General features: G+C 41.7%; 1 protein-coding gene across 2 annotated transcripts in view; it reads right to left on the bottom strand.

The window, feature by feature from the left end:
• Window positions 1–25,092, bottom strand: part of LOC139749636 (alanine aminotransferase 1-like) — a 269,611-nt gene that overhangs the window by 141,434 nt on the left and 103,085 nt on the right. For both annotated transcript variants that reach the window (XM_071663791.1, XM_071663790.1), the window contains exons 5-6: window positions 9,431–9,544; window positions 9,085–9,214 (exon numbers count right to left, since the gene is read on the bottom strand). In XM_071663791.1, coding sequence (XP_071519892.1) covers window positions 9,085–9,214; window positions 9,431–9,544 — 244 coding nt within the window. The remainder of the gene's footprint in view (window positions 1–9,084; window positions 9,215–9,430; window positions 9,545–25,092) is intronic.

Genomic DNA, 25,092 nt, shown 5'->3' with positions numbered 1-25,092 from the left:
AGAGTTATCAAGAGGGTAAGGAATGTGTGCAATTAGGTAAAGAGGAGGGTGAATAGTTCCAGGTGAAGGTGGGTCTGAAGCAAAGGTATGTTATGTCACAATGCCTATTTAGTTTATTTAGGGATGGTAAGAGTGGTACATGCAAGTGTCTTAGTGAAAGGAGCAAGTATGCAGTCTTTAGGAGCAAGGGGCCTAAAAAGTCAGTCACATGTTGTTTACTGATGACACAGTACTGATGGCAGATATGAGTGAGAAACTGCAGATGTACACATGGTCTGTGACTCTGGGAGCGTCACAGAAGGAAATTCAGAGTAAATGTGAATAAAAGCAAGGTCAGTGGGTTTAACAGTGCAGACAGGTTAGCTGGGGTGTGAGTTTGAATGGGGACGATTTGGATGTGGGGTTTGTAGTTATTGGGAATAGACATGGCAATGAAAAGAACCATGGGAACAGAGGTTAGCAACAGTCATAAAGTGGGTGAGGGTGGCAAAAGTTCTGGAAGCACTGCTGAACTTGTGGAAAGAGAGGTTGTCATCTGGTAGAGCAATAATAGGTTTCCCTGAAGATAAACTAGTCCCAACAATGTCATATAGATGCAAAGCATGGGATTTAGATGAGAATGTACAGAGGAGGGTGCATGCATTAGAAATGCCTTGGGACAATATGCAGTATGAGGAGGGTTGATTGAGTAAGAAATGATAGGGTAAGAAAGAGAAGCGGAAATAAGAAGGGTACAGCTGAGACAGCTAAAGAAGGTGTGCTGAAATGGTTGAACATATGAAGATAATGAGTGAGGAGAGGTTGATAAAGAGGATAAATGTGTCAGAAATGGAGGAGACAAAGAGAAAAGGGAGACCATAGATGAAAGGATGGAATGAAAAAGGTTTTGAGTACTTTGGGGCCTGAACATGCATGAGGGTGATAGGCACACATGGGATAGAGCAAAATGAAGCGATGTGGTATACAGTGGATGAAGTGCTGTCAAGAGACTGAACCAGGGCATGTGTCGCACCAGGGGAAACCACAGAAAGTCTGTAGGGCCTGATTTGTGGATAGAGGGCTCTCTCAGTGCATAATATGTAAATGAACGTACCATTTATCTTCATTGTTCTTGGTGCTACCTTGCTAACGCAGGAAATGTCAAATAAACATAGTGTTGTAGCAGTTTAGCATCCCTGACCGTGATGCATTCATGCATCACCAAGGGTTGAGCACATAGGTTCGAGTCCTGGTTCTGACAATCTGTCCATGGTCTTGACTGAATGAACATACTTGGTATTACTGTAACATTCACTCTTTCTTGGAAGCCCCATATTACAGGAATAGCTAAGTCTGCCTCTAAGAAACTGGGTGTCCTGTTTATATGTCAAAAATTCTTTTCCTTGTATGGGGTACTGTTCTCACAACTGGGATGGTTCTAGCTCTGTGTCCTTACTTGAGTATGTTGAGTCAAAAGTGGTCAGACTTATAAACTGTCCCAAGCTAACTTTCAAACCTGACCCACTTGCCTTATGCCACAATATTGTTTCACTTTCCCCTCTCCTATAGGTATCATTTTGGTTTTTGCTACAGAGACGTGTTGCTTGTGTGCCCACACCATTAGCCAGACCATGAAATACTCAGCAAGCTGCTGCATCACATGATTATTGTGTGGCCATCAGCAACTCAGGGGTTGGCCATTTTGATACCTGTTTTTTTTCCCTATACGTCAAAGCTTTGGAACTCTCTACCTTCTCAAGTCTTTCCCAGTAACTATGACCTGGCACATTTCAAAAGACAGGTTTTTCACTAGCTCCAAATTCATAAATACTCTCCCTTGTCTTTTCTTTTTCCATTTCACAATTCTTTCTATATTTCAATTAAGGCCCAGCCCTGATGTGAACTTTTGTCCATGACTGGAGCCTTCAACATTATATAAGAAATAAGGTCAACCCAACTGCTCATCCACCCCTAGAAATTGGTTGATAAAATGGGTAACTGGCTTAGGTCTTGGTACATAAATGAGAGAAAGAATTCTACTTCCATATTCCCAGAGTGTCATAGAAGGCAACTAAAGGGGGTAAGAGCATGGAGCAGGAAACTCCCCTTCTTGTATTTCAAATTCTAAATGAGGAAACAGATGGAACCAGGCAAGGAGTGCTCATCCTCTCTAACTCTCAGGCTGGAATGTCTAAATGGGTGTGGATGACACCAAGATCAGAAGGGAAGAGAGGTAGTATGTTTGAGAAAAGGAATCTGGATGTTCTGGTTCTCAGTGAAACAAAGTTCAAGGGTAAAGGGGAAGAATGGCTTCGAAATGACTTACGATTAAAGTCAGGGATTGGTGAGAGGATAAGAGCTAAAGATGAAGTAACACTACTCCTTCAGCAGGAGCTATGGGAGTGTGTAATGGAATGTAAGGAAGTAAATTCCACATTAATATGTGTAAAACTAAATGTGGATGGTGAGAGATGGATGATTATTGGAGTATTCAGTGTTATGAATGGATATGATGAGGAGCTTGTGCAGTTGTGTGCTGAAAAGAGACAGTTTTAAAAAGGGGGATATGCATAAGTACATATACGTGAGTAGGAGAGATGGTCAATAGACATTATTAGATTACATATCAATTGATAGGCAAGTAAAGGAGAGACGTTTGGATGCAAATGTGCTAAGAAGGGCAGATGGCTGGATGTCTGATCACAATCTTGTGGAGGCGAGGGTGAAGATTTGTAAAGGTTTTCGAAAAACAGAAAACAATGTCAGGGAAAAGAGAGTGGTGAGAGTAAGTGAACTTGGAAAAAGGTTTTCGAAAAACAGAAAACAATGTCAGGGAAAAGAGAGTGGTGAGAGTAAGTGAACTTGGAAAGGAGACATGTGTGAAGAAATACCGGCAGAGATTGAGTGATGAATAGCAAAAGATGCGAGTAAATGAAGTGAGGAGAGTGGTAGAGGAATGAAAGGTATATGCAAGACATGCATGTAGCATGCAAAAGGTAGGAGGTAGGCAGGTTAGAAAGCTTGGCAAGAGGTAGAATGAAGAAGTAAAGCTGCGAGTGAAAGAGAAAATAAGGGCGCTTGGGTGGCACTTACAGGGAAGGAGTACAAATGTTTGGGTGATGTATAAGAGAAAGAAGGTCAAGAGGAAAATAAGGGGTTGAAAAGGAGGGCAAATGAGAGTTTGGGTGAGAAAATATCAGTAAACGTAGGAATAAAAAAAAAATTGGAAGGAGATAAATAATGTGAGAAAGAAGAAAACAAGTGGGAAACAGGTGAAAAAGGCAAATAGGGAAGTGATACCAGGTAGTGATGAACTGAGGAGAAGATGGAGCAAGTATCTTGAAGAACTGTTAAATACATTTAATGACAGGGTGATAGATGTAGGGTGTTTTGGTTGAGGTGGTATGTGAAGTGAGACTGTCAGGGAGAGTGGCTTGGTGAAGAAAGAAGAACTGGTGAAGGCTTTGCTTAGGATGAAATGCAGAAAGGAGGCTGGAGTGGATGGTATTACAGGTGAATATATTAAGAAAGGGTGTGACTGTGTTGCTGATTGGTTGGTAAGGATATTCAATGTATGTTTGAATCATGGTGAAGTGCCTGAAGATTGGAAGAATGCATGCATAAGGCCATTGTATAAAGGCAAAGGGGATAAAGGTGAGTGTTCAAATTACAGAGATATAAGCTTGTGGAGTATACCTGGTAGGCTGTATGGAAGAGTACTGATTGAAAGGGTGATGGCATGTATCAGATTGAGGAGAAGCAGTGTGGTTTCAGAAGAGGTAGAGGATGTGTGAAGCATGTGTTTGCTTTGAAGAATGTGTGTGAGAAATACTTTGAAAAACGGATGGATTTGTGTGTGGCATTTATGGATCTGGAGAAGGCATATGATAGGGTAGAGAGATGCTTTGTGGAAGGTATTAAGAATATACAGTGCAGGAGGAAAGCTGCTAGAAGCAGTGAGAAGTTTTTACCAATTGCATAAGGCTTGCATATGATTAGGAAGAGAGAAGGATGAATGGTTCCAGGGGTGTGTGATGTCACCATGGTTGTTTCTTTGTTTACAAATGGGGTGGTGAGGGAGGTAAATGTGAAGGCCTTGGAGAGAGGGGCGAGTCTATGGGGGATGAGATGGCCTGGGAAGTGAGTCAGTTGCTATTTGCTGATGATACAGAGCCATTGGCAAATTTGAGAAAAGCTGTAAAAATTGGTGACTGAGTTTGGAAAAGTGTGTGAAAGGAGAAAGTTGATATCAAATGTGAATACAAGCAAGGGTATAAGTTCAGCAGGGTTGAGGGACAAGTTAGTTGGGGCATAAGTTTGAGTGGAGAAAAATTGTAGGAAGTGAAATGAAATGTATCAGGTATCTGGGAGTGGACATGGCAGCAAATGGAACCATGGAAGCAGAAGTGTCATGGGCTGGGGAGGGGGCGGTTCTGGAAGCGCTAAAAAATGCGTGGAAAAAAAGAACATTATCTGAGAGGGCAAAAATGGTTATATTTGAAGGAAGAGTTGTCCTATCAATATCATATGGATGCAAGGCATGGGCTATAGATGGGGTTGTGTGGTAGAGGGTGGAGGTGTTGGTAATGAAACTGTTGAAGACAATAAGTGGTGTGAGGCTTTTTGATCATGTTAGTAATGACAGGATAAGAGAAACATATTCATATTATTATTATACTTTGTCACTGTCTCCCACGTTAGCGAGGTAGAGCAAGGAAATGGACAAAAGAATGGCCCAACCCACCCAAATACACATGCATATACATACATGTCCACACATACACACATATACATACCTATACATTTCAATGTATACTTATATATATACACAGACATATACATATATACATGTACATAATTCATACTTGCTGCCTTTATTCATTCCTGTCACCACCCCGCTACACATGAAATGACACCCCCCCCTCCCCCCACATGCACGCGAGGTAGTGTGAGGAAAAGACAACAAAGGCCACATTCATTCACACTCAGTCTCCAGCTGTCATGTATAATGCACCGAAACCACAACTCCCTTTCCACATCCAGGCCCCACAAAACTTTCCATGTTTTACCCCAGACACTTCACATGCCCTGGTTCAATCCATTGACAGCACGTCGACCCTGGTATACCACATCGTTCCAATTCACTCTATTCCTTGCACGCCTTTCACCCTCCTGCATGTTCAGGCCCCGATCGCTTAAAATCTGGGTAAGGAGTCAGTTGTTCTTTGTTGATGATACAGAATTGGTGGCAGATTCTTATGTTAAACTGCAGAACCTGGTGACTGAGTTTGGAAGGGAGTGTGAAAGGAGATGGTTGAAGGTAATTATGAATAACAGCAAAGTTATTAGGTTTCTCAAACCTTGTCCTTACATACTGTAGCATGAAAATAGAGCATACAAATTGTAATTTTACTATTAGAGTGATCATGTATTGTTTGTTCAATACGTGACGGTGGAGTATGTGAAAGGGTGATCAGAGGGAACACAGGAACCAAAGGGAAGGTACAATCATGGCATGTACATAGAACTAATCAAATTCTTGACTAAGCCAAACAATGACTGGTATGATAATAAAAACTCTCACTAGAAGAGAAAGAAGCTGATGAAAATATTCAGTGTATTCATATGAAGCAAAACCGAATGCTGCTGTGTTGTAGGGTCACAAACCAAAGCAGAAAAAAATAAGTTAGAGAGATTACTGGAACACTTTACAAGTAGAAATGGACGAACAAAACAACTGCTCTATAATGAAAGATTAAAATAATTGTAACTATAAAGTCTTGAAAGACAAAAAGGAAGATAAATGATAATTCATGAATTGCATCAGACTGAAGGTCAGAAATTGAAACTTCAAAACTTAAAATCCACACACAGGGGATAAAACACAACAGCATCCTTGGTAACCAGATACAGAGAGTTTACAGCCCCTCCTGGAAACTTAGTGAATGGAGTAGAACAACATGTGGCCCACCTCAAGGTACTTTGAGCAGACCTATTGCCTCCTGGCCATTATTGATTACACCACAAGAGATTCCCATACATAACTCAAGCATGTCAACAACCTTACCATCTAAGAATTGCACCCACTCAAAAAGGAAGCATCAGCAGCATCCTACAGTAAGTCACCCAGGTCCTCCATACCTGGGCCTTAGAAAGCAACAAGTTTATCAATGCACAAAGTGCCAAGTTATGCACATATCTTCTTGTAAGAAACCCCCAGTCTACCCCAACTTAATGACAGATGACAACAGCACCCCGGATGAGAACAGATGTACACTGCTGGGAGTCACGATCACTAATGACCTCTCATGGCATGAACACATCAAAAACAACATCTTAAGTAAGGCAGCCAAGCTTCTTCACATCATCTACATCCTCAGAAAACTTAATGATCAAAGCACATAGCACTTACAACCGATCCATCCTGGAATACTGTTGCCCACTCTTCAATGACAGCCTCGCATAACAGCAAGAGTAAAAAGAAGAAAAGATTCAACATCTAGTTATGAATATAACAATGAGATGGATCACTTGTTATTAAGGTGCCTTGACATGATTGAGTTAACTACATCAGCCTAAAGGCACATAGACTTGAGCCTGAATTTCAGGTGTGGCCAACTAGCAGACCCATGGCATTGAGGTAAATGCCAGGAAAACATGGGGCTCAGATAATTTCCAACCCTCTCACTGAGATGTCACAAACAGGAACTCATTTATTCATGTAACCATGCATTAAGTTCCTGGTTAAATCCCTTTGCTTGTAACTTAAAGTTTATCAAAAAATGTTGTAATTCATATATCCAGTAAATTAATCTTTTATATTTTCATCTGTTAGAGAATTCTGCCTCTGACTATGTTTCTGGAGAGGATCATATCCAACCTATATCCTTTTATTAACATTCATATAAACATGTGAAACACATGCCTTAAGTATGTATATACAAACATACAATGTTTATCATTAAACTATTATGCCTGTCCATCTGTCTGTTAAACCTAGGAATATACTGCAAAACACAGGAAAATTATACTGTACATTTATGTTCTGCAAAATGGATGGAGTGTTCATTCAATGTGTTACCCAGTGGGATAAGAAAACATGGCTAAAGTATGCAACAAAATCTTCAAAAGACTTGACAGCTGGCTAAGAAAGGCACTAGATCAACCAAGAATTCACAACTACAGCTGCAGTGTTGCTGTTGAAAATACCTCATCAGCCAAGAAAAACATACACTAAGAACTGCACGCTAGCCATGCACAAGACGAAATCATGTTAGAGGTACTTGTACACAGGTTTCTCATTTGCTCTTTTTCAGCTCTCATGCCTTTCTCTTGACTTCCTGCCAGCCAGCTACACTTCTTGCCTATAGATACCAAAGATAAACATCCCTCCTCTCTTTCACTTGCACTTTAACTTCATCATTTCACCAATCATGACCATTTATAAATCCATATCCCAACCTCTTACAATCTTTCACTCCATTACTTTCATTATACTGTATAATAAACAAGATATGTAATGAGCTCTACATACTACACTGCCATTCCGGCAAAATCTCGTGGTAGATATACTTCCCTCAGTCTCTCTTTGGCATCTCTGTATACAGGCCACTTTTCATGCTTGCTCACATTCACCACTTCATTTACACTTGGCACTTCCTCTTTTCTTAACTCTAACTAAAACTTTCATATACTCTTAAGATATTGCACATGCCACCCTTCTCAGTGCATTCACAATGATCAACCTCTCCTTTGCATGCCTCTCAAATAGCATATCATACAATGATGCCTGTCAACCTCCTAACCTACTCCAAGTATACTAAAAAAAAAGGCACTTAATCTGTCACTATTCCTCTTTCAGACAGAGCTTCAAATAGTTTTCCCATTTTTCATTTATACCATGGACCCCATGCCCCCAAAGTCATACCCTCAACTGTCACATCACCCACTATTGTATTCATATTCCCTGCCATCAATATATCTTAAAGAATATATGACTGATGTATCATACCCTGCTGTCTAATATCTCATACTTATTGTTCAATGCAAGGATCTAAGAACCCAACCCACTCTTGGTAGATGTGCACCAGATTATTCTCAGCACCCACTCAGTGCAGTTTTAGAGTTTCTTCCAAAATACATATGAGCATACTTATATACAACACAAAACATATAGAAATATGATTAAGAGTTCTTAAGAAGATTAAAAAAGAATACATGTAAAAATAACATTTCCACACACACACACACACACACACACACACACACACACACACACACACACTGAATAAACTGGGCTTCACAAATTCTTTGATCAGCTTTTCAGTACAGTATCACTTGCTTCATTATCCAAGCATTCTCAAATTCCACTTGGAAAGGTGGAAGTAAAACCCAGGATCTTACTAAATATGGGTTCCATAAAAACTATTTAATGATCCATTTCCATCTTCTTTCATTAATCAGATTTAGTTTTTTAAATTTATTACAGAAAGAATCTTAGCAAATAAATACAGTACTGAACTGATGGTTAATTTGATATTTTCAATATTTTCAATCATGAGGGATGTTACACAAATGTTAACTTGCGACAAATTTCTGGCGATTCTCATTCCTAATCCTATACCCAAAATGCTTCAAAATTTCTGGTGATTCTCATTCTTATTCCTGTAACCATAAAGCTTAAAAATTTCTGGTGATTCTCATTTCTATTTCTTTACCATAATGCTTCAATATACATAATCTGGGTCTTACACCATGCTTAGTTCATGGAGATTAGTTTTATCCCTAACAGTAGTGTTGTTAAAACTATTTTATACTGATGATATACACAAATACAGTAAGCTGTTGGAAGTTTAAACACCATTCTTATTACCTATGAGTTAACCATGAAGTCTTGGAATTCATATAAACATAATCTCCTCTATAAATTCTTTTGAGTTTTTCTTGTTCCAAAGCCCTATAAATTCTAAATATTCTCAAAACACTATAAATGTTATTGAAAATCTGATATTCTATTTTCAATACTAATAATCAGCTAACAAGCAATGCATCGAAAAATATAATAACAAATTGTAAAATAAAAATCATTAAGCTGTAGTAGCTAACCTGTTGGATTCCCTGGATTAATGACAACCAAGGCTTTTGGATTACACAGTTTCTTGCCTTCTTCATAGGCACGCTCTAGTTCTGATATTTCAAGCCCCCAGTTTGTGGACTCATCTAGGTAGTAACCCACCTGTTGAAAATGCATGAACCCGATGAATGGGAAATCTTTTTAGTATGTTTCATAGCAAGGATATAACTCAAGAATAAACTAAACAATAAACAACCTAAACTTCTGAACTGAAAGCACACAGACAATAATATTACAAATCACTTTAACTGTGACTTCAAATCATCCAAAACAAAGAGAGCTCCTTTCAAGACAAGACAGGCTCGAAGGAGAACATACCTGATGCAAATCAAATTCAGCTATGGTTGCAGAATACAGTGGGTACTGTGGAATAGGAATCATTACCCCAGGCTTCAAGCTGTTATCATGTTTGATCATCATTTTCATCATTCCCTGGAGAAATAAAATCAAAATATAATATATTGAATAAATGATCACTTCTGGCTGCATTACTAGGATGTCCTTACTTCTTGAAAGGGTATATACAGTGAACCCCCACTAATTTGTGATTCATAGTTCATTATGTCAGGCTATTTTGTGATTTTTTTTGAGCTTCTGAGAAAAAGACTGAATGATTTCATGATGTAGTCCTAAAGGTTATGAATTAGTAGGATATCAGTGAATTACACTAAATAATGAGGAAATATGACCATGCAAGGAAAGTCCATGACAATGTGGAAAGTTAATCATTCATCTATAATCTATATACCTATATCTTAAGTTTAACCTAATAAGGCATGTAATACAATATCAAAAAAAATCCAAGAGCAATCCTGCAAATCTGTGGGAATCTTATTTCTGCCACATTTCAAACCTAAACATGCTCATCTTGCAACACAAGAACTCTCAACATTTGGAAACTCATTCAAGGTTCAGCTTAGCATTCAATTAACATAAAGATATAACAGTAATGCTTTCTTGGCAGACCATGAGTTCCCATATTTAACAAATCAGAATGACTTTAAAGCAAATCAAAAGTATTTGATGGTGATAATGACAGTTATTAGGCCTCTATCCAGTTTGGGGAAGAGGTTTTACACCTGTGGGACCCCATCTCTTGAAATTACTTTTTTCTTTTAAACTTACTTGTAGAATACCTGCTGATGTCTTCAGAGGTCTTCTACACCCATAACCTGGGCAGAGCCCAGGGTGTTGGTTTGGGTTACTGGTCGGCCAAGCAAAGGTGAGTAATGTGGCAGTTGAGGGAATAATTGGTGTACATGGGGTGTTCAGTGTTGTAAATGGAAATGGTGAAGAGCTTGTAGATTTGTGCACTGAAAAAGGACTGGTGATTGGGAATACCTGGTTTAAAAAGAGAGATATACATAAGTATATGTATGTAAGTAGAAGAGATGGCCAGAGAGCGTTATTGGATTACGTGTTATTTGATAGGTGCACGAGACAGACTTTTGGATGTTAATGTGCTGAGAGGTGCAACTGGAGGGATGTCTGATCATTATCTAGTGGAGGCGAAGGTGAAGATTTGTAGAGGTTTTCAGAAAAGAAGAGAGAATGTTGGGGTGAAGAGAGTGGTGAGAGTCAGTGAGCTTGGGAAGGAGACTTGTGTGAGGAAGTACAAAGAGAGACTGAGTACAGGATGGAAAAAGAGAGTGGGGGAGGAATGGGATGTATTTAGGGAAGCAGTGATGGATTGCGCAAAAGATGCTTGTGGCATGAGAAGTGTGGAAGGTGGGCAGATTAGAAAGGGTAGTGAGCGGTGGGATGAAGAAGTAAGATTATTAGTGAAAGAGAATGGAAAGACATTTGGACGTTTTTTGCAGGAAAATAATGCAAATGAGTGGGAGATGTATAAAAGAAAGAGGCAGGAGGTCAAGAGAAAGGTGCAAGACGTGAAAAAGAGGGCAAATGAGAGTTGGGGTGAGAGAGTATCATTAAATTTTAGGGAGAATAAAAAGATGTTCTGGAAGGAGGTAAATAAAGTGCGTAAGACAAGGGAACAAATGGGAACGTCAGTAAAGGGGGCTAATGGGGAGGCGATAACAAGTAGTGGTGATGTGAGAAGGAGATGAATGTGTTTGATGATAAAGTGGCAGATATAGAGTGTTTTGGTCGAAGTGGTGTGCAAAGTGAGAGGGTTAGGGAGAATGATTTGGTAAACAGAGAAGAGGTAGTAAAAGCTTTGCGAAAGATGAAAGCCGGCAAGGCAGCGGGTTTGGATGGTATTGCAGTGGCATTTATTAAAAAAGGAGGTGACTGTGTTGTTAACTGGTTTGTAAGGTTATTAAATGTACGTATGACTCATGTATGTATGACAACTGAGAAACATCATAAGCCAATATTCGAGTTTCATGATAAGAGAAGAAGTGGACCAGGCAGTATGATACAGTGGTTAAGTTGATGAAAACTACTATTGACGTTTGTGTAAATAAATTATACATTTCCCTTTTCCATAGCCAGAAGTTGAACCATTAAGTGAATTTCATTTCATTTCCAGCTAGAAGTTTCAGTTTCCTAAATTATTTCTTACATTTTCCATATATATATATATATATATATATATATATATATATATATATATATATATATATATATTCTTTTTCTTTTTTTGCCGCTGTCTCCCGCGTTTGCGAGGTAGCGAAAGGAAACAGACGAAAGAAATGGCCCAACCCACCCCCAAACACATGTATATACATACGTCCACACACGCAAATATACATACCTACACAGCTTTCCATGGTTTACCCAAGACGCTTCACATGCCCTAATTCAATCCACTGACAGCATGTCAACCCGGTATACCACATCGATCCAATTCACTCTATTCCTTGCCCTCCTTTCACCCTCCTCCATGTTCAGGCCCCGATCACACAAAATCTTTTTCACTCCATCTTTCCACCTCCAATTTGGTCTCCCACTTCTCCTCGTTCCCTCCATCTCCGACACATATATCCTCTTGGTCAATCTTTCCTCACTCATCCTCTCCATGTGCCCAAACCACTTCAAAACACCCTCTTCTGCTCTCTCAACCACGCTCTTTTTATTTCCACACATCTCTCTTACCTTTACGTTACTCACTCGATCAAACCACCTCACACCACACATTGTCCTCAAACATCTCATTTCCAGCACATCCATCCTCCTGCACACAACACTATCCATAGCCCACGCCTCGCAACCATACAACATTGTTGGAACCACTATTCCTTCAAACATACCCATTTTTGCTTTCCGAGATAATGTTCTCGACTTCCACACATTCTTCAAGGCCCCCAGAATTTTCGCCCCCTCCCCCACCCTATGATCCACTTCCGCTTCCATGGTTCCATCCGCTGCCAGATCCACTCCCAGATATCTAAAACACTTCACTTCCTCCAGTTTTTCTCCATTCAAACTCACCTCCCAATTGACTTGACCCTCAACCCTACTGTACCTAAATATATATATATATATATCTTTCTTTTCTTTCATACTATTCGCCATTTCCCGCGTTAGTGAGGTAGCGTTAAGAACAGAGGACTGGGCCTTTGAGGGAATATCCTCACCTGGACCTCTTCTCTGTTCCTTCTTTTGGAAAAAAAAAAAAAAAAAAATGAGAGGGGAGGATTTCCAGCCCCCCGCTCCCTTCCCTTTTAGTCGCCTTCTACGACACGCAGGGAATACGTGGGAAGTATTCTTTCTCCCCTATCCCCAGGGAATATATATATATATATATATATATATATATATATATATATATATATATATATATTTTTTTTTTTTTTATACTTTGTCGCTGTCTCCCGCGTTTGCGAGGTAGCGCAAGGAAACAGACGAAAGAAATGGCCCAACCCCCCCCATACACATGTATATACATACGTCCACACACGCAAATATACATACCTACACAGCTTTCCATGGTTTACCCAAGACGCTTCACATGCCTTGATTCAATCCACTGACAGCACGTCAACCTCGGTATACCACATCGCTCCAATTCACTCTATTCCTTGCCCCCCTTTCACCCTCCTGCATGTTCAGGCTCCGATCACACAAAATCTTTTTCACTCCATCTTTCCACCTCCAATTTGGTCTCCCTCTTCTCCTTGCTCCCTCCACCTCCAACACATATATCCTCTTGGTCAATCTTTCCTCACTCATCCTCTCCATGTGCCCAAACCACTTCAAAACACCCTCTTCTGCTCTCTCAACCACGCTCTTTTTATTTCCACACATCTCTCTTACCCTTACGTTACTCACTCGATCAAACCACCTCACACCACACATTGTCCTCAAACATCTCATTTCCAGCACATCCATCCTCCTGCACACAACACTATCCATAGCCCACGCCTCGCAACCGTACAACATTGTTGGAACCACTATTCCTTCAAACATACCCATTTTTGCTTTCCGAGATAATGTTCTCGACTTCCACACATTCTTCAAGGCCCCCAGAATTTTCGCCCCCTCCCCCACCCTATGATCCACTTCCGCTTCCATGGTTCCATCCGCTGCCAGATCCACTCCCAGATATCTAAAACACTTCACTTCCTCCAGTTTTTCTCCATTCAAACTCACCTCCCAATTGACTTGACCCTCAACCCTACTGTACCTAAATATATATATATATATATCTTTCTTTTCTTTCATACTATTCGCCATTTCCCGCGTTAGTGAGGTAGCGTTAAGAACAGAGGACTGGGCCTTTGAGGGAATATCCTCACCTGGCCCCCTTCTCTGTTCCTTCTTTTGGAAAATTAAAAAAACCGAGAGGGGAGGATTTCCAGCCACCCGCTCCCTCCCCTTTTAGTCGCCTTCTACGACACGCAGGGAATACGTGGGAAGTATTCTTTCTCCCCTATCCCCAGGGAAGATATATATATTTTTTTTTTTTTTTTGCTTTGTCGCTGTCTCCCGCGTCTGCGAGGTAGCGCAAGGAAACAGACGAAAGAAATGGCCCAACCCACCCCCATACACATGTATATTCATACGTTCACCCACGCAAATATACATACCTACACAGCTTTCCATGGTTTACCCCAGACGCTTCACATGCCTTGATTCAATCCACTGACAGCACGTCATCCCCGGTATACCACATCGCTCCAATTCACTCTATTCCTTGCCCTCCTTTCACCCTCCTGCATGTTCAGGCCACGATCACACAAAATCTTTTTCACTCCATCTTTCCACCTCCAATTTGGTCTCCCTCTTCTCCTCGTTCCCTCCACCTCCGACACATATATCCTCTTGGTCAATCTTTCCTCACTCATTCTCTCCATGTGACCAAACCATTTCAAAACACCCTCTTCTGCTCTCTCAACCACGCTCTTTTTATTTCCACACATCTCTCTTACCCTTACGTTACTTACTCGATCAAACCACCTCACACCACACATTGTCCTCAAACATCTCATTTCCAGCACATCCATCCTCCTGCGCACAACTCTATCCATAGCCCAAGCCTCGCAACCATACAACATTGTTGGAACCACTATTCCTTCAAACATACCCATTTTTGCTTTCCGAGATAATGTTCTCGACTTTCACACATTCTTCAAGGCTCCCAGAATTTTCGCCCCCTCCCCCACCCTATGATCCACTTCCGCTTCCATGGTTCCATCCGCTGCCAGATCCACTCCCAGATATCTAAAATACTTCACTTCCTCCAGTTTTTCTCCATTCAAACTCACCTCCCAATTGACTTGACCCTCAACCCTACTGTACCTAATAACCTTGCTCTTATTCACATTTCCTCTTAACTTTCTTCTTTCACACACTTTACCAAACTCAGTCACCAGCTTCTGCAGTTTCTCACATGAATCAGCCACCAGCGCTGTATCATCAGCGAACAACAACTGACTCACTTCCCAAGCTCTCTCATCCCCAACAGACTTCATACTTGCCCCTCTTTCCAAAACTCTTGCATTCACCTCCCTAACAACCCCATCCATAAACAAATTAAACAACCATGGAGACATCACACATCCCTGCCGCAAACCTACATTCACTGAGAACCAATCACTTTCCTCTCTTCCTACACGTACACATGCCTTACATCCTCGATAAAAACTTTTCACTGCTTCTAACAACTTGCCTCCCACACCATATATTCTTAATACCTTCCACAGAGCATCTCTATCAACTCTATCATATGCCTTCTCCAGATCCATAAATGCTACATACAAATCCATTTGCTTTTCTAAGTATTTCTCACATACATTCTTCAAAGCAAACACCTGATCCACACATCCTCTACCACTTCTGAAACCACACTGCTCTTCCCCTATCTGATGCTCTGTACATGCCTTCACCCTCTCAATCAATACCCTCCCATACAATTTGCCAGGAATACTCAACAAACTTATACCTCTGTAATTTGAGCACTCACTCTTACCCCGTTTGCCTTTGTACAATGGCACTATGCATGCATTCCGCCAATCCTCAGGCACCTCACCATGAGTCATACATACATTAAATAACCTTACCAACCAGTCAACAATACAGTCACCCCCTTTTTTAATAAATTCCACTGCAATACCATCCAAACCTGCTACCTTGCCGGCTTTCATCTTCCGCAAAGCTTTTACTACCTCTTCTCTGTTTACCAAATCATTTTCCCTAACCCTCGCACTTTGAACACCACCTCGACCAAAACACCCTATATCTGCCACTCTATCATCAAACACATTCAACAAACCTTCAAAATACTCACTCCATCTCCTTCTCACATCACCACTACGTGTTATCACCTCCCCATTTGTGCCCTTCACTGAAGTTCCCATTTGCTCCCTTGTCTCACGCACTTTATTTACCTCCTTCCAGAACATCTTTTTATTCTCCCTAAAATCTAATGATACTCTCTCACCCCAACTCTCATTTACCCTTTTTTTCACCTCTTGCACCTTTCTCTTGACCTCCTCTCTCTTTCTTTTATACGCCTCCCACTCAATTTCATTTTTTCCCTGCAAAAATCGTCCAAATGCCTCTCTCTTCTCTTTCACTAATACTCTTACTTCTTCATCCCACCACTCACTACCCTTTCTAATCAACCCACCTCCCACTCTTCTCATGCCACAAGCATCTTTTTTTGCTTTGTCGCTGTCTCCCGCGTTTGCGAGGTAACTCAAGGAAACAAACAAAAGAGATGGCCCAACCCACCCCCATACACATGTAAATACATACACGTCCACACACGCAAATATACATACCCATACATCTCAATGTACACATATACATATACACACACAGACACATACATATATACACATGCACAAAATTCACACTGTCTGCCTTTATTCATTCCCATCGCCACCTTGCCACACATGGCATAACATCCCCCTCCCCCCTCATGTGTGTGAGGTAGTGCTCGGAAAAGACAACAAAGGCCACATTCGTTCACACTCAGTCTCTAGCTGTCATGCAATAATGCCCTAAACCACAGCTCCCTTTCCACATCCAGGCCCCACAGAACTTTCCAAGGTTTATATATATATATATATATATATATATATATTTTTTTTTTTTTTTTTTTTTTTTTTTTTTTATACTTTGTCGCTGTCTCCCGCGTTTGCGAGGTAGCGCAAGGAAACAGACGAAAGAAATGGCCCAACCCCCCCCCCCATACACATGTACATACACACGTCCACACACGCAAATATACATACCTACACAGCTTTCCATGGTTTACCCCAGACGCTTCACATGCCTTGCTTCAATCCACTGACAGCACGTCAACCCCTGTATACCACATGACTCCAATTCACTCTATTTCTTGCCCTCCTTTCACCCTCCTGCATGTTCAGGCCCCGATCACACAAAATCTTTTTCACTCCATCTTTCCACCTCCAATTTGGTCTCCCTCTTCTCCTCGTTCCCTCCACCTCCGACACATATATCCTCTTGGTCAATCTCTCCTCACTCATTCTCTCCATGTGACCAAACCATTTCAAAACACCCTCTTCTGCTCTCTCAACCACGCTCTTTTTATTTCCACACATCTCTCTTACCCTTACGTTACTTACTCGATCAAACCACCTCACACCACACATTGTCCTCAAACATCTCATTTCCAGCACATCCATCCTCCTGCGCACATCTCTATCCATAGCCCACGCCTCGCAACCATACAACATTGTTGGAACCACTATTCCCTCAAACATACCCATTTTTGCTTTCCGAGATAATGTTCTCGACTTCCACACATTTTTCAAGGCTCCCAAAATTTTCGCCCCCTCCCCCACCCTATGATCCACTTCCGCTTCCATGGTTCCATCCGCTGACAGATCCACTCCCAGATATCTAAAACACTTCACTTCCTCCAGTTTTTCTCCATTCAAACTCACCTCCCAATTGACTTGACCCTCACCCCTACTGTACCTAATAACCTTGCTCTTATTCACATTTACTCTCAACTTTCTTCTTCCACACACTTTACCAAACTCAGTCACCAGCTTCTGCAGTTTCTCACATGAATCAGCCACCAGCGCTGTATCATCAGCGAACAACAACTGACTCACTTCCCAAGCTCTCTCATCCCCAACAGACTTCATACTTGCCCCTCTTTCCAGGACTCTTGCATTTACCTCCCTAACAACCCCATCCATAAACAAATTAAACAACCATGGAGACATCACACACCCCTGCCGCAAACCTACATTCACTGAGAACCAATCACTTTCCTCTCTTCCTACACGTACACATGCCTTACATCCTCGATAAAAACTTTTCACTGCTTCTAACAACTTGCCTCCCACACCATATATTCTTAATACCTTCCACAGAGCATCTCTATCAACTCTATCATATGCCTTCTCCAGATCCATAAATGCTACATACAAATCCATTTGCTTTTCTAAGTATTTCTCACATACATTCTTCAAAGCAAACACCTGATCCACACATCCTCTACCACTTCTGAAACCGCCACATATATATATATATATATATATATATATATATATATATATTATCCCTGGGGATAGGGGAGAAAGAATACTTCCCACGCATTCCTCACATGTCGTAGAAGGCGACTAGAGGCGACAGGAGCGGGGGGGCCAGAAATCCTCCCCTCCATGTACTTCAACTTTCTAAAATGGGAAACAGAAGAAGGAGTCACGCGGGGAGTGCTCATCCTCCTCACAGGCTCAGATTGGGGTGTCTAAATGTGTGTGGATGTAACCAAGATGTGAAAAAAGGAGAGATAGGTAGTATGTTTGAGGAAAGGAACCTGGATGTTTTGGCTGTGAGTGAAACGAAGCTCAAGGGTAAAGAAGAGGAGTGGTTTGGGAATGTCTTGGGAGTAAAGTCAGGGGTTAGTGAGAGGACAAGAGCAAGGGAAGGAGTAGCAATACTCCTGAAACAGGAGTTGTGGGAGTATGTGATAGAATGTAAGAAAGTAAATTCTAGATAATATGGGTAAAACTGAAAGTTGATGGAGAGAGATGGGTGATTATTGGTGCATATGCACCTGGGCATGAGAAGAAAGATCATGAGAGGTAAGTGTTTTGGGAGCAGATGAATGAGTGTGTTAGTAGTTTTGATACACGAGACCGGGTTATAGTGATGGGTGATTTGAATGCAAAGGTGAGTAATGTGGCAGTTGAGGGAATAATTGGTATACATGGGGTGTTCAGTGTTGTAAATGGAAATGGTGAAGAGCTTGTAGATTTATGTGCTGAAAAAGGACTGGTGATCGGGAATACCTGCTTTAAAAAGCTAGATATACATAAGTATACGTATGTAAGTAGGAGAGATGGCCAGAGAGCGTTATTGGATTACGTGTTAATTGACAGGCGCGCGAAAGAGAGACTTTTGGATGTTAATGTGCTGAGAGGTGCAACTGGAGGGATGTCTGATCATTATCTTGTGGAGGTGAAGGTGAAGATTTGTAGGGGTTTTCAGAAAAGAAGAGAGAATGGTGGGGTGAAGAGGGTGGTGACAGTAAGTGAGCTTGGGAAGGAGACTTGTGTGAGGAAGTACCAGGAGAGACTGAGCACAGAATGGAAAAAGGTGAGAACAAAGGAGGTAAGGGGAGTGGGGGAGGAATGAGATGTATTTAGGGAAGCAGTGATGGTGTGCGCAAAAGATGCTTTTGGCATGAGAAGCGTGGGAGGTGGGTTGATTAGAAAGGGTAGTGAGTGGTGGGATGAAGAAGTAAGAGTATTAGTGAAAGAGAAGAGAGAGGCATTTCGACGATTTTTGCAGGGAAAAAATGCAAATGAGTGGGAGATGTATAAAAGAAAGAGACAGGAGGTCAAGAGAAAGGTGCAAGAGGTGAAAAAGCGGGCAAATGAGAGTTGGGGTGAAAGAGTATCATTAAATTTTAGGGAGAATAAAAAGATGTTCTAGAAGGAGGTAAATAAAGTGCGTAAGACAAGGGAGCAAATGGGAACTTCAGTGAAGGGGGCTAATGGGGAGGTGATAACAAGTAGTGGTGATGTGAGAAGGAGATGGAGTGAGTATTTTGAAGGTTTGTTGAATGTGTTTGATGACAGAGTGGCAGATATAGGGTGTTTTGGTCGAGGTGGTGTGCAAATTGAGGGGGTTAGGGAAAATGATTTGGTAAACAGAGAAGAGGCAGTAAAAGCTTTGCAGAAGATGAAAGCCGGCAAGGCAGCAGGTTTGGATGGTATTGCAGTGGAATTTATTAAAAAAGGAGGTGACTGTATTGTTGACTGGTTGGTAAGGTTATTTAATGTATGTATGATTCATGGTGGGGTGCCTGAGGATTGGCAGAAAGCTTGCATAGTGCCACTGTACAAAGGCAAAGGGGATTGAGGTGAGTGCTCAAATTACAGAGGTGTAAGTTTGTTGAGTATTCCTGGTAAATTATATGGGAGGGTATTGATTGAGAGGGTGAAGGCATGTACAGAGCATCAGATTGGGGAAGAGCAGTGTGGTTTCAGAAGTAGCAGAGGTTGTGTGGATCAGGTGTTTGCTTTGAAGAATGTATGTGAGAAATACTTAGAAAAGCAAATGGATTTGTATGTAACATTTATGGATCTGGAGAAGGCATATGATAGAGTTGATAGAGATGCTCTGTGGAAGGTATTAAGAATATATGGCGTGGGAGGCAAGTTGTTAGAAGCACTGAAAAGTTTTTATTGAGGATGTAAGGCATGTGTACGTGTAGAAAGAGAGGAAAGTGATTGGTTCTCAGTGAATATAGGTTTGCGACAGGGGTGTGTGATGTCTCCATGGTTGTTTAATTTGTTTGTGGATGGGGTTGTTAGGGAGGTGAATGCAAGAGTTTTGGAAAGAGGGGCAAGTATGCAGTCTGTTGGGGATGAGAGCTTGGGAAGTGAGTCAGTTGTTGTTCGCTGATGATATAGCGCTGGTGGCTGACTGATGTGAGAAACTGCAGAAGCTGGTGACTGAGTTTGGTAAAGTGTGTGAAAGAAGAAAGTTAAGAGTAAATGTGAATAAGAGCAAGGTTATTAGGTACAGTAGGGTTGAGGGTCAAGTCAATTGGGAGGTAAGTTTGAATGGAGAAAAACTAGAGGAAGTAAAGTGTTTTAGATATCTGGGAGTGGATCTGGCAGCGGATGGAACCATGGAAGCGGAAGTAAATCATAGGGTGGGGGAGGGGGCGAAAATCCTGGGAGCCTTGAAGAATGTGTGGAAGCCGAGAACATTATCTCCGAAAGCAAAAATGGCTATGTTTGAAGGAATAGTGGTTCCAACAATGTTGTATGGTTGCGAGGCATGGGCTATGGATAGAGTTGTGCGCAGGAGGGTGGATGTGCTGGAAATGAGATGTTTGAGGACAATAAGTGGTGTGAGGTGGTTTGATCGAGTAAGTACTGTAAGGGTAAGAGAGATGTGTGGAAATAAAAAGAACGTGGTTGAGAGAGCAGAAGAGGGTGTTTTGAAATGGTTTGGGCACATGGAGTGAATGAGTGAGGAAAGATTGACCAAGAGGATATATGTGTCCGAGGTGGAGGGAATGAGAAGTGAAGAAGTGGGAGACCAAATTGGAGGTGGAAAGATGGAATGAAAAACATTTTGAGTGATTGGGGCCTGAACATGAAGGAAGGGTGAAAGGCGGGTAATGAATAGAGTGAATTGGATCGATGTGGTATACCGGGGTCGACGTGCTGTCAATGAATTGAATCAGGGCATGTGAAGCGTCTGGGGTAAACCATAGAAAGTTCTGTGGGGCCTGGATGTGGAAAGGGAGCTGTGGTTTCGGGTATTATTGCATGACAGCTGGAGATTGAGTGTGAGTGAATGGGGTCTTAGTTTTCTTTTCCTGGCGCTGCCTCACGCACATGAGGGGTGAGGGGGATGTTATTCCATGTGTGGCGGGGTGGCGATTGGGTGAGTAGGGGCAGACAGTGTGAATTGTGTGCATGTGTGTATATGCGTGTGTCTGTTTGCGTATATATGTGTGTAAGTTGGGATGTGTGGGTGTGTATGTTTGCGTGTGTGGACGTGTGTGTGTGTGCATGTGTGTGGGGGTGGGTTGGGCCATTTCTTTCGTCTGTTTCCTTGCGCTACCTTGCAGGCACGGGAGACAGCGACAAAGCAAAATAATAATAATAATAATGACTCATGGTGAAGTGCCTGAGGATTGGTGGAATGCTTGCATAGTGCCATTGTACAAAGGCAAAAGGGATAAGAGTGAGTGCTCAAATTACAGAGGTATAAGTTTGTTGAGTATTCCTGGTAAATTATATGGGAGGGTATTGATTGAGAGGGTGAAGGTATGTACAGAGCATCAGATTGGGGAAGAGCAGTGTGGTTTCAGAAGTGGTAGAGGATATGTGGATCAGGTGTTTGCTTTGAAGAAGGTATGTCAGAAATACTTAGAAAAACAAATGGATTTGTATGTAGCATTTATGGATCTGGAGAATGATAATGATTATTTTTTCATTTTTTTTTTTTTTTTTTTGCTTTGTCGCTGTCTCCCGCGTTTGTGAGGTAGCGCAAGGAAACAGACGAAAGAAATGGCCCAACCCACCCTCATACACATGTATATACATAGTCCACACACGCAAATACACATACCTACACAGCTTTCCATGGTTTACCCCAGACGCTTCACATGCCTTGATTCCATCCACTGACAGCACGTCAACCCCGGTATACCACATCGCTCCAATTCACTCTATTCCTTGCCCTCCTTTCACCCTCCTGCATGTTCAGGCCCCAATCACACAAAATCTTTTTCACTCCATCTTTCCACCTCCAATTTGGTCTCCCTCTTCTCCTCGTTCCCTCCACCTCTGACACATATATCCTCTTGGTCAATCATTCCTCACTCATTCTCTCCATGTGCCCAAACCATTTCAAAACACCCTCTTCTGCTCTCTCAACCACGCTCTTTTTATTTCCACACATCTCTCTTACCCTTACATTACTTACTCGATCAAACTACCTCACACCACACATTGTCCTCAAACATCTCATTTCCAGCACATCCATCCTCCTGCGCACAACTCTATCCATAGCCCACGCCTCGCAACCATACATCATTCTTGGAACCACTATTCCTTCAAACATACCCATTTTTGCTTTCCGAGATAATGTTCTCGACTTCCACACATTCTTCAAGGCTCCCAGAATTTTCGCCCCCTCCCCCACCCTATGATCCACTTCCGCTTCCATGGTCCTTCCGCTGCCAGATCCACTCACAGATATCTAAAACACTTCACTTCCTCTAGTTTTTCTCCATTCAAACTCACCTCCCAATTGACTTGACCCTCAACCCTACTGTACCTAATAACCTTGCTCTTATTCACATTTACTCTTAACTTTCTTCTTTCACACACTTTACCAAACTCAGTCACCAGCTTCTGCAGTTTCTCACATGAATCAGCCACCAGCGCTGTATCATCAGCGAACAACAACTGACTCACTTCCCAAGCTCTCTCATCCACAACAGACTTCATACTTGCCCCTCTTTCCAAAACTCTTACATTCACCTCCCTAACAACCCCATCCATAAACAAATTAAACAACCATGGAGACATCACACACCCCTGCCACAAACCTACATTCACTGAGAACCAATCACTTTCCTCTCTTCCTACACGTACAAATGCCTTACATCCTCGATAAAAACTTTTCACTGCTTCTAACAACTTGCCTCCCACACCATATATTCTTAATACCTTCCACATAGCATCTCTATCAACTCTATCATATGCCTTCTCCAGATCCATAAATGCTACATACAAATCCATTTGCTTTTCTATGCTACATACAAATCCATTTGCTTTTCTAAGTATTTCTCACATACATTCTTCAAAGCAAACACCTAATCCACACACCCTCTACCACTTCTGAAACCACACTGCTCTTCCCCAATCTGATGCTCTGTACATGCCTTCACCCTCTCAATCAATACCCTCCCATATAATTTACCAGGAATACTCAACAAACTTATACCTCTGTAATTTGAGCACTCACTCTTATCCCCTTTGCCTTTGTACAATGGCACTATGCACACATTCCGCCAATCCTCAGGCACCTCACCATGAGTCATACATACATTAAGTAACCTTACCAACCAGTCAACAATACAGTCACCCCCTTTTTTAATAAATTCCACTGCAATACCATCCAAACCTGCTGCCTTGCCTTATTATTATTATTATTATTATTTTGCTTTGTCGCTGTCTCCCCCATTAGCGAGGTAGCGCAAGGAAACAGACAAAAGAATGGCCCAACCCACCCACATACACATATTTATACATACACGTCCACACACACAAGTATACATACCTATACATCTCAATGTACCGATATATATACACACACAGACATATACACATATACACATGTACATAATTCATGCTGTCTGCCCTAATTTATTTCCATCGCCACCTCGCCACACATGGAATAACAACCCCCTCTCCCTCATGTGTGCGAGGTAGCGCTAGGAAAAGACAACAAAGGCCACATTCGTTCACACTCAGTCTCTAGCTGTCATGCAATAATGCCCTAAACCACAGCTCCCTTTCCACATCCAGGCCCCACAGAACTTTCCAAGGTTTATATATATATATATATATATATATATATATATATATATATATATATATATATATATATATATATTTTTTTTTTTTTTTTTTTATACTTTGTCGCTGTCTCCCGCGTTTGCGAGGTAGCGCAAGGAAACAGACGAAAGAAATGGCCCAACCCCCCCCCCATACACATGTACATACACACGTCCACACACGCAAATATACATACCTACACGGCTTTCCATGGTTTACCCCAGACGCTTCACATGCCTTGCTTCAATCCACTGACAGCACGTCAACCCCTGTATACCACATGACTCCAATTCACTCTATTTCTTGCCCTCCTTTCACCCTCCTGCATGTTCAGGCCCCGATCACACAAAATCTTTTTCACTCCATCTTTCCACCTCCAATTTGGTCTCCCTCTTCTCCTCGTTCCCTCCACCTCCGACACATATATCCTCTTGGTCAATCTCTCCTCACTCATTCTCTCCATGTGCCCAAACCATTTCAAAACACCCTCTTCTGCTCTCTCAACCACGCTCTTTTTATTTCCACACATCTCTCTTACCCTTACGTTACTTACTCGATCAAACCACCTCACACCACACATTGTCCTCAAACATCTCATTTCCAGCACATCCATCCTCCTGCGCACATCTCTATCCATAGCCCACGCCTCGCAACCATACAACATTGTTGGAACCACTATTCCCTCAAACATACCCATTTTTGCTTTCCGAGATAATGTTCTCGACTTCCACACATTTTTCAAGGCTCCCAAAATTTTCGCCCCCTCCCCCACCCTATGATCCACTTCCGCTTCCATGGTTCCATCCGCTGACAGATCCACTCCCAGATATCTAAAACACTTCACTTCCTCCAGTTTTTCTCCATTCAAACTCACCTCCCAATTGACTTGACCCTCACCCCTACTGTACCTAATAACCTTGCTCTTATTCACATTTACTCTCAACTTTCTTCTTCCACACACTTTACCAAACTCAGTCACCAGCTTCTGCAGTT

Source organism: Panulirus ornatus, chromosome 7, assembly GCF_036320965.1.
Source record: "Panulirus ornatus isolate Po-2019 chromosome 7, ASM3632096v1, whole genome shotgun sequence".
Taxonomy (NCBI): domain Eukaryota; kingdom Metazoa; phylum Arthropoda; class Malacostraca; order Decapoda; family Palinuridae; genus Panulirus; species Panulirus ornatus.
Note: the sequence above shows the minus strand (reverse complement) of the source record. Positions and strands in the feature narration are given on the sequence as shown.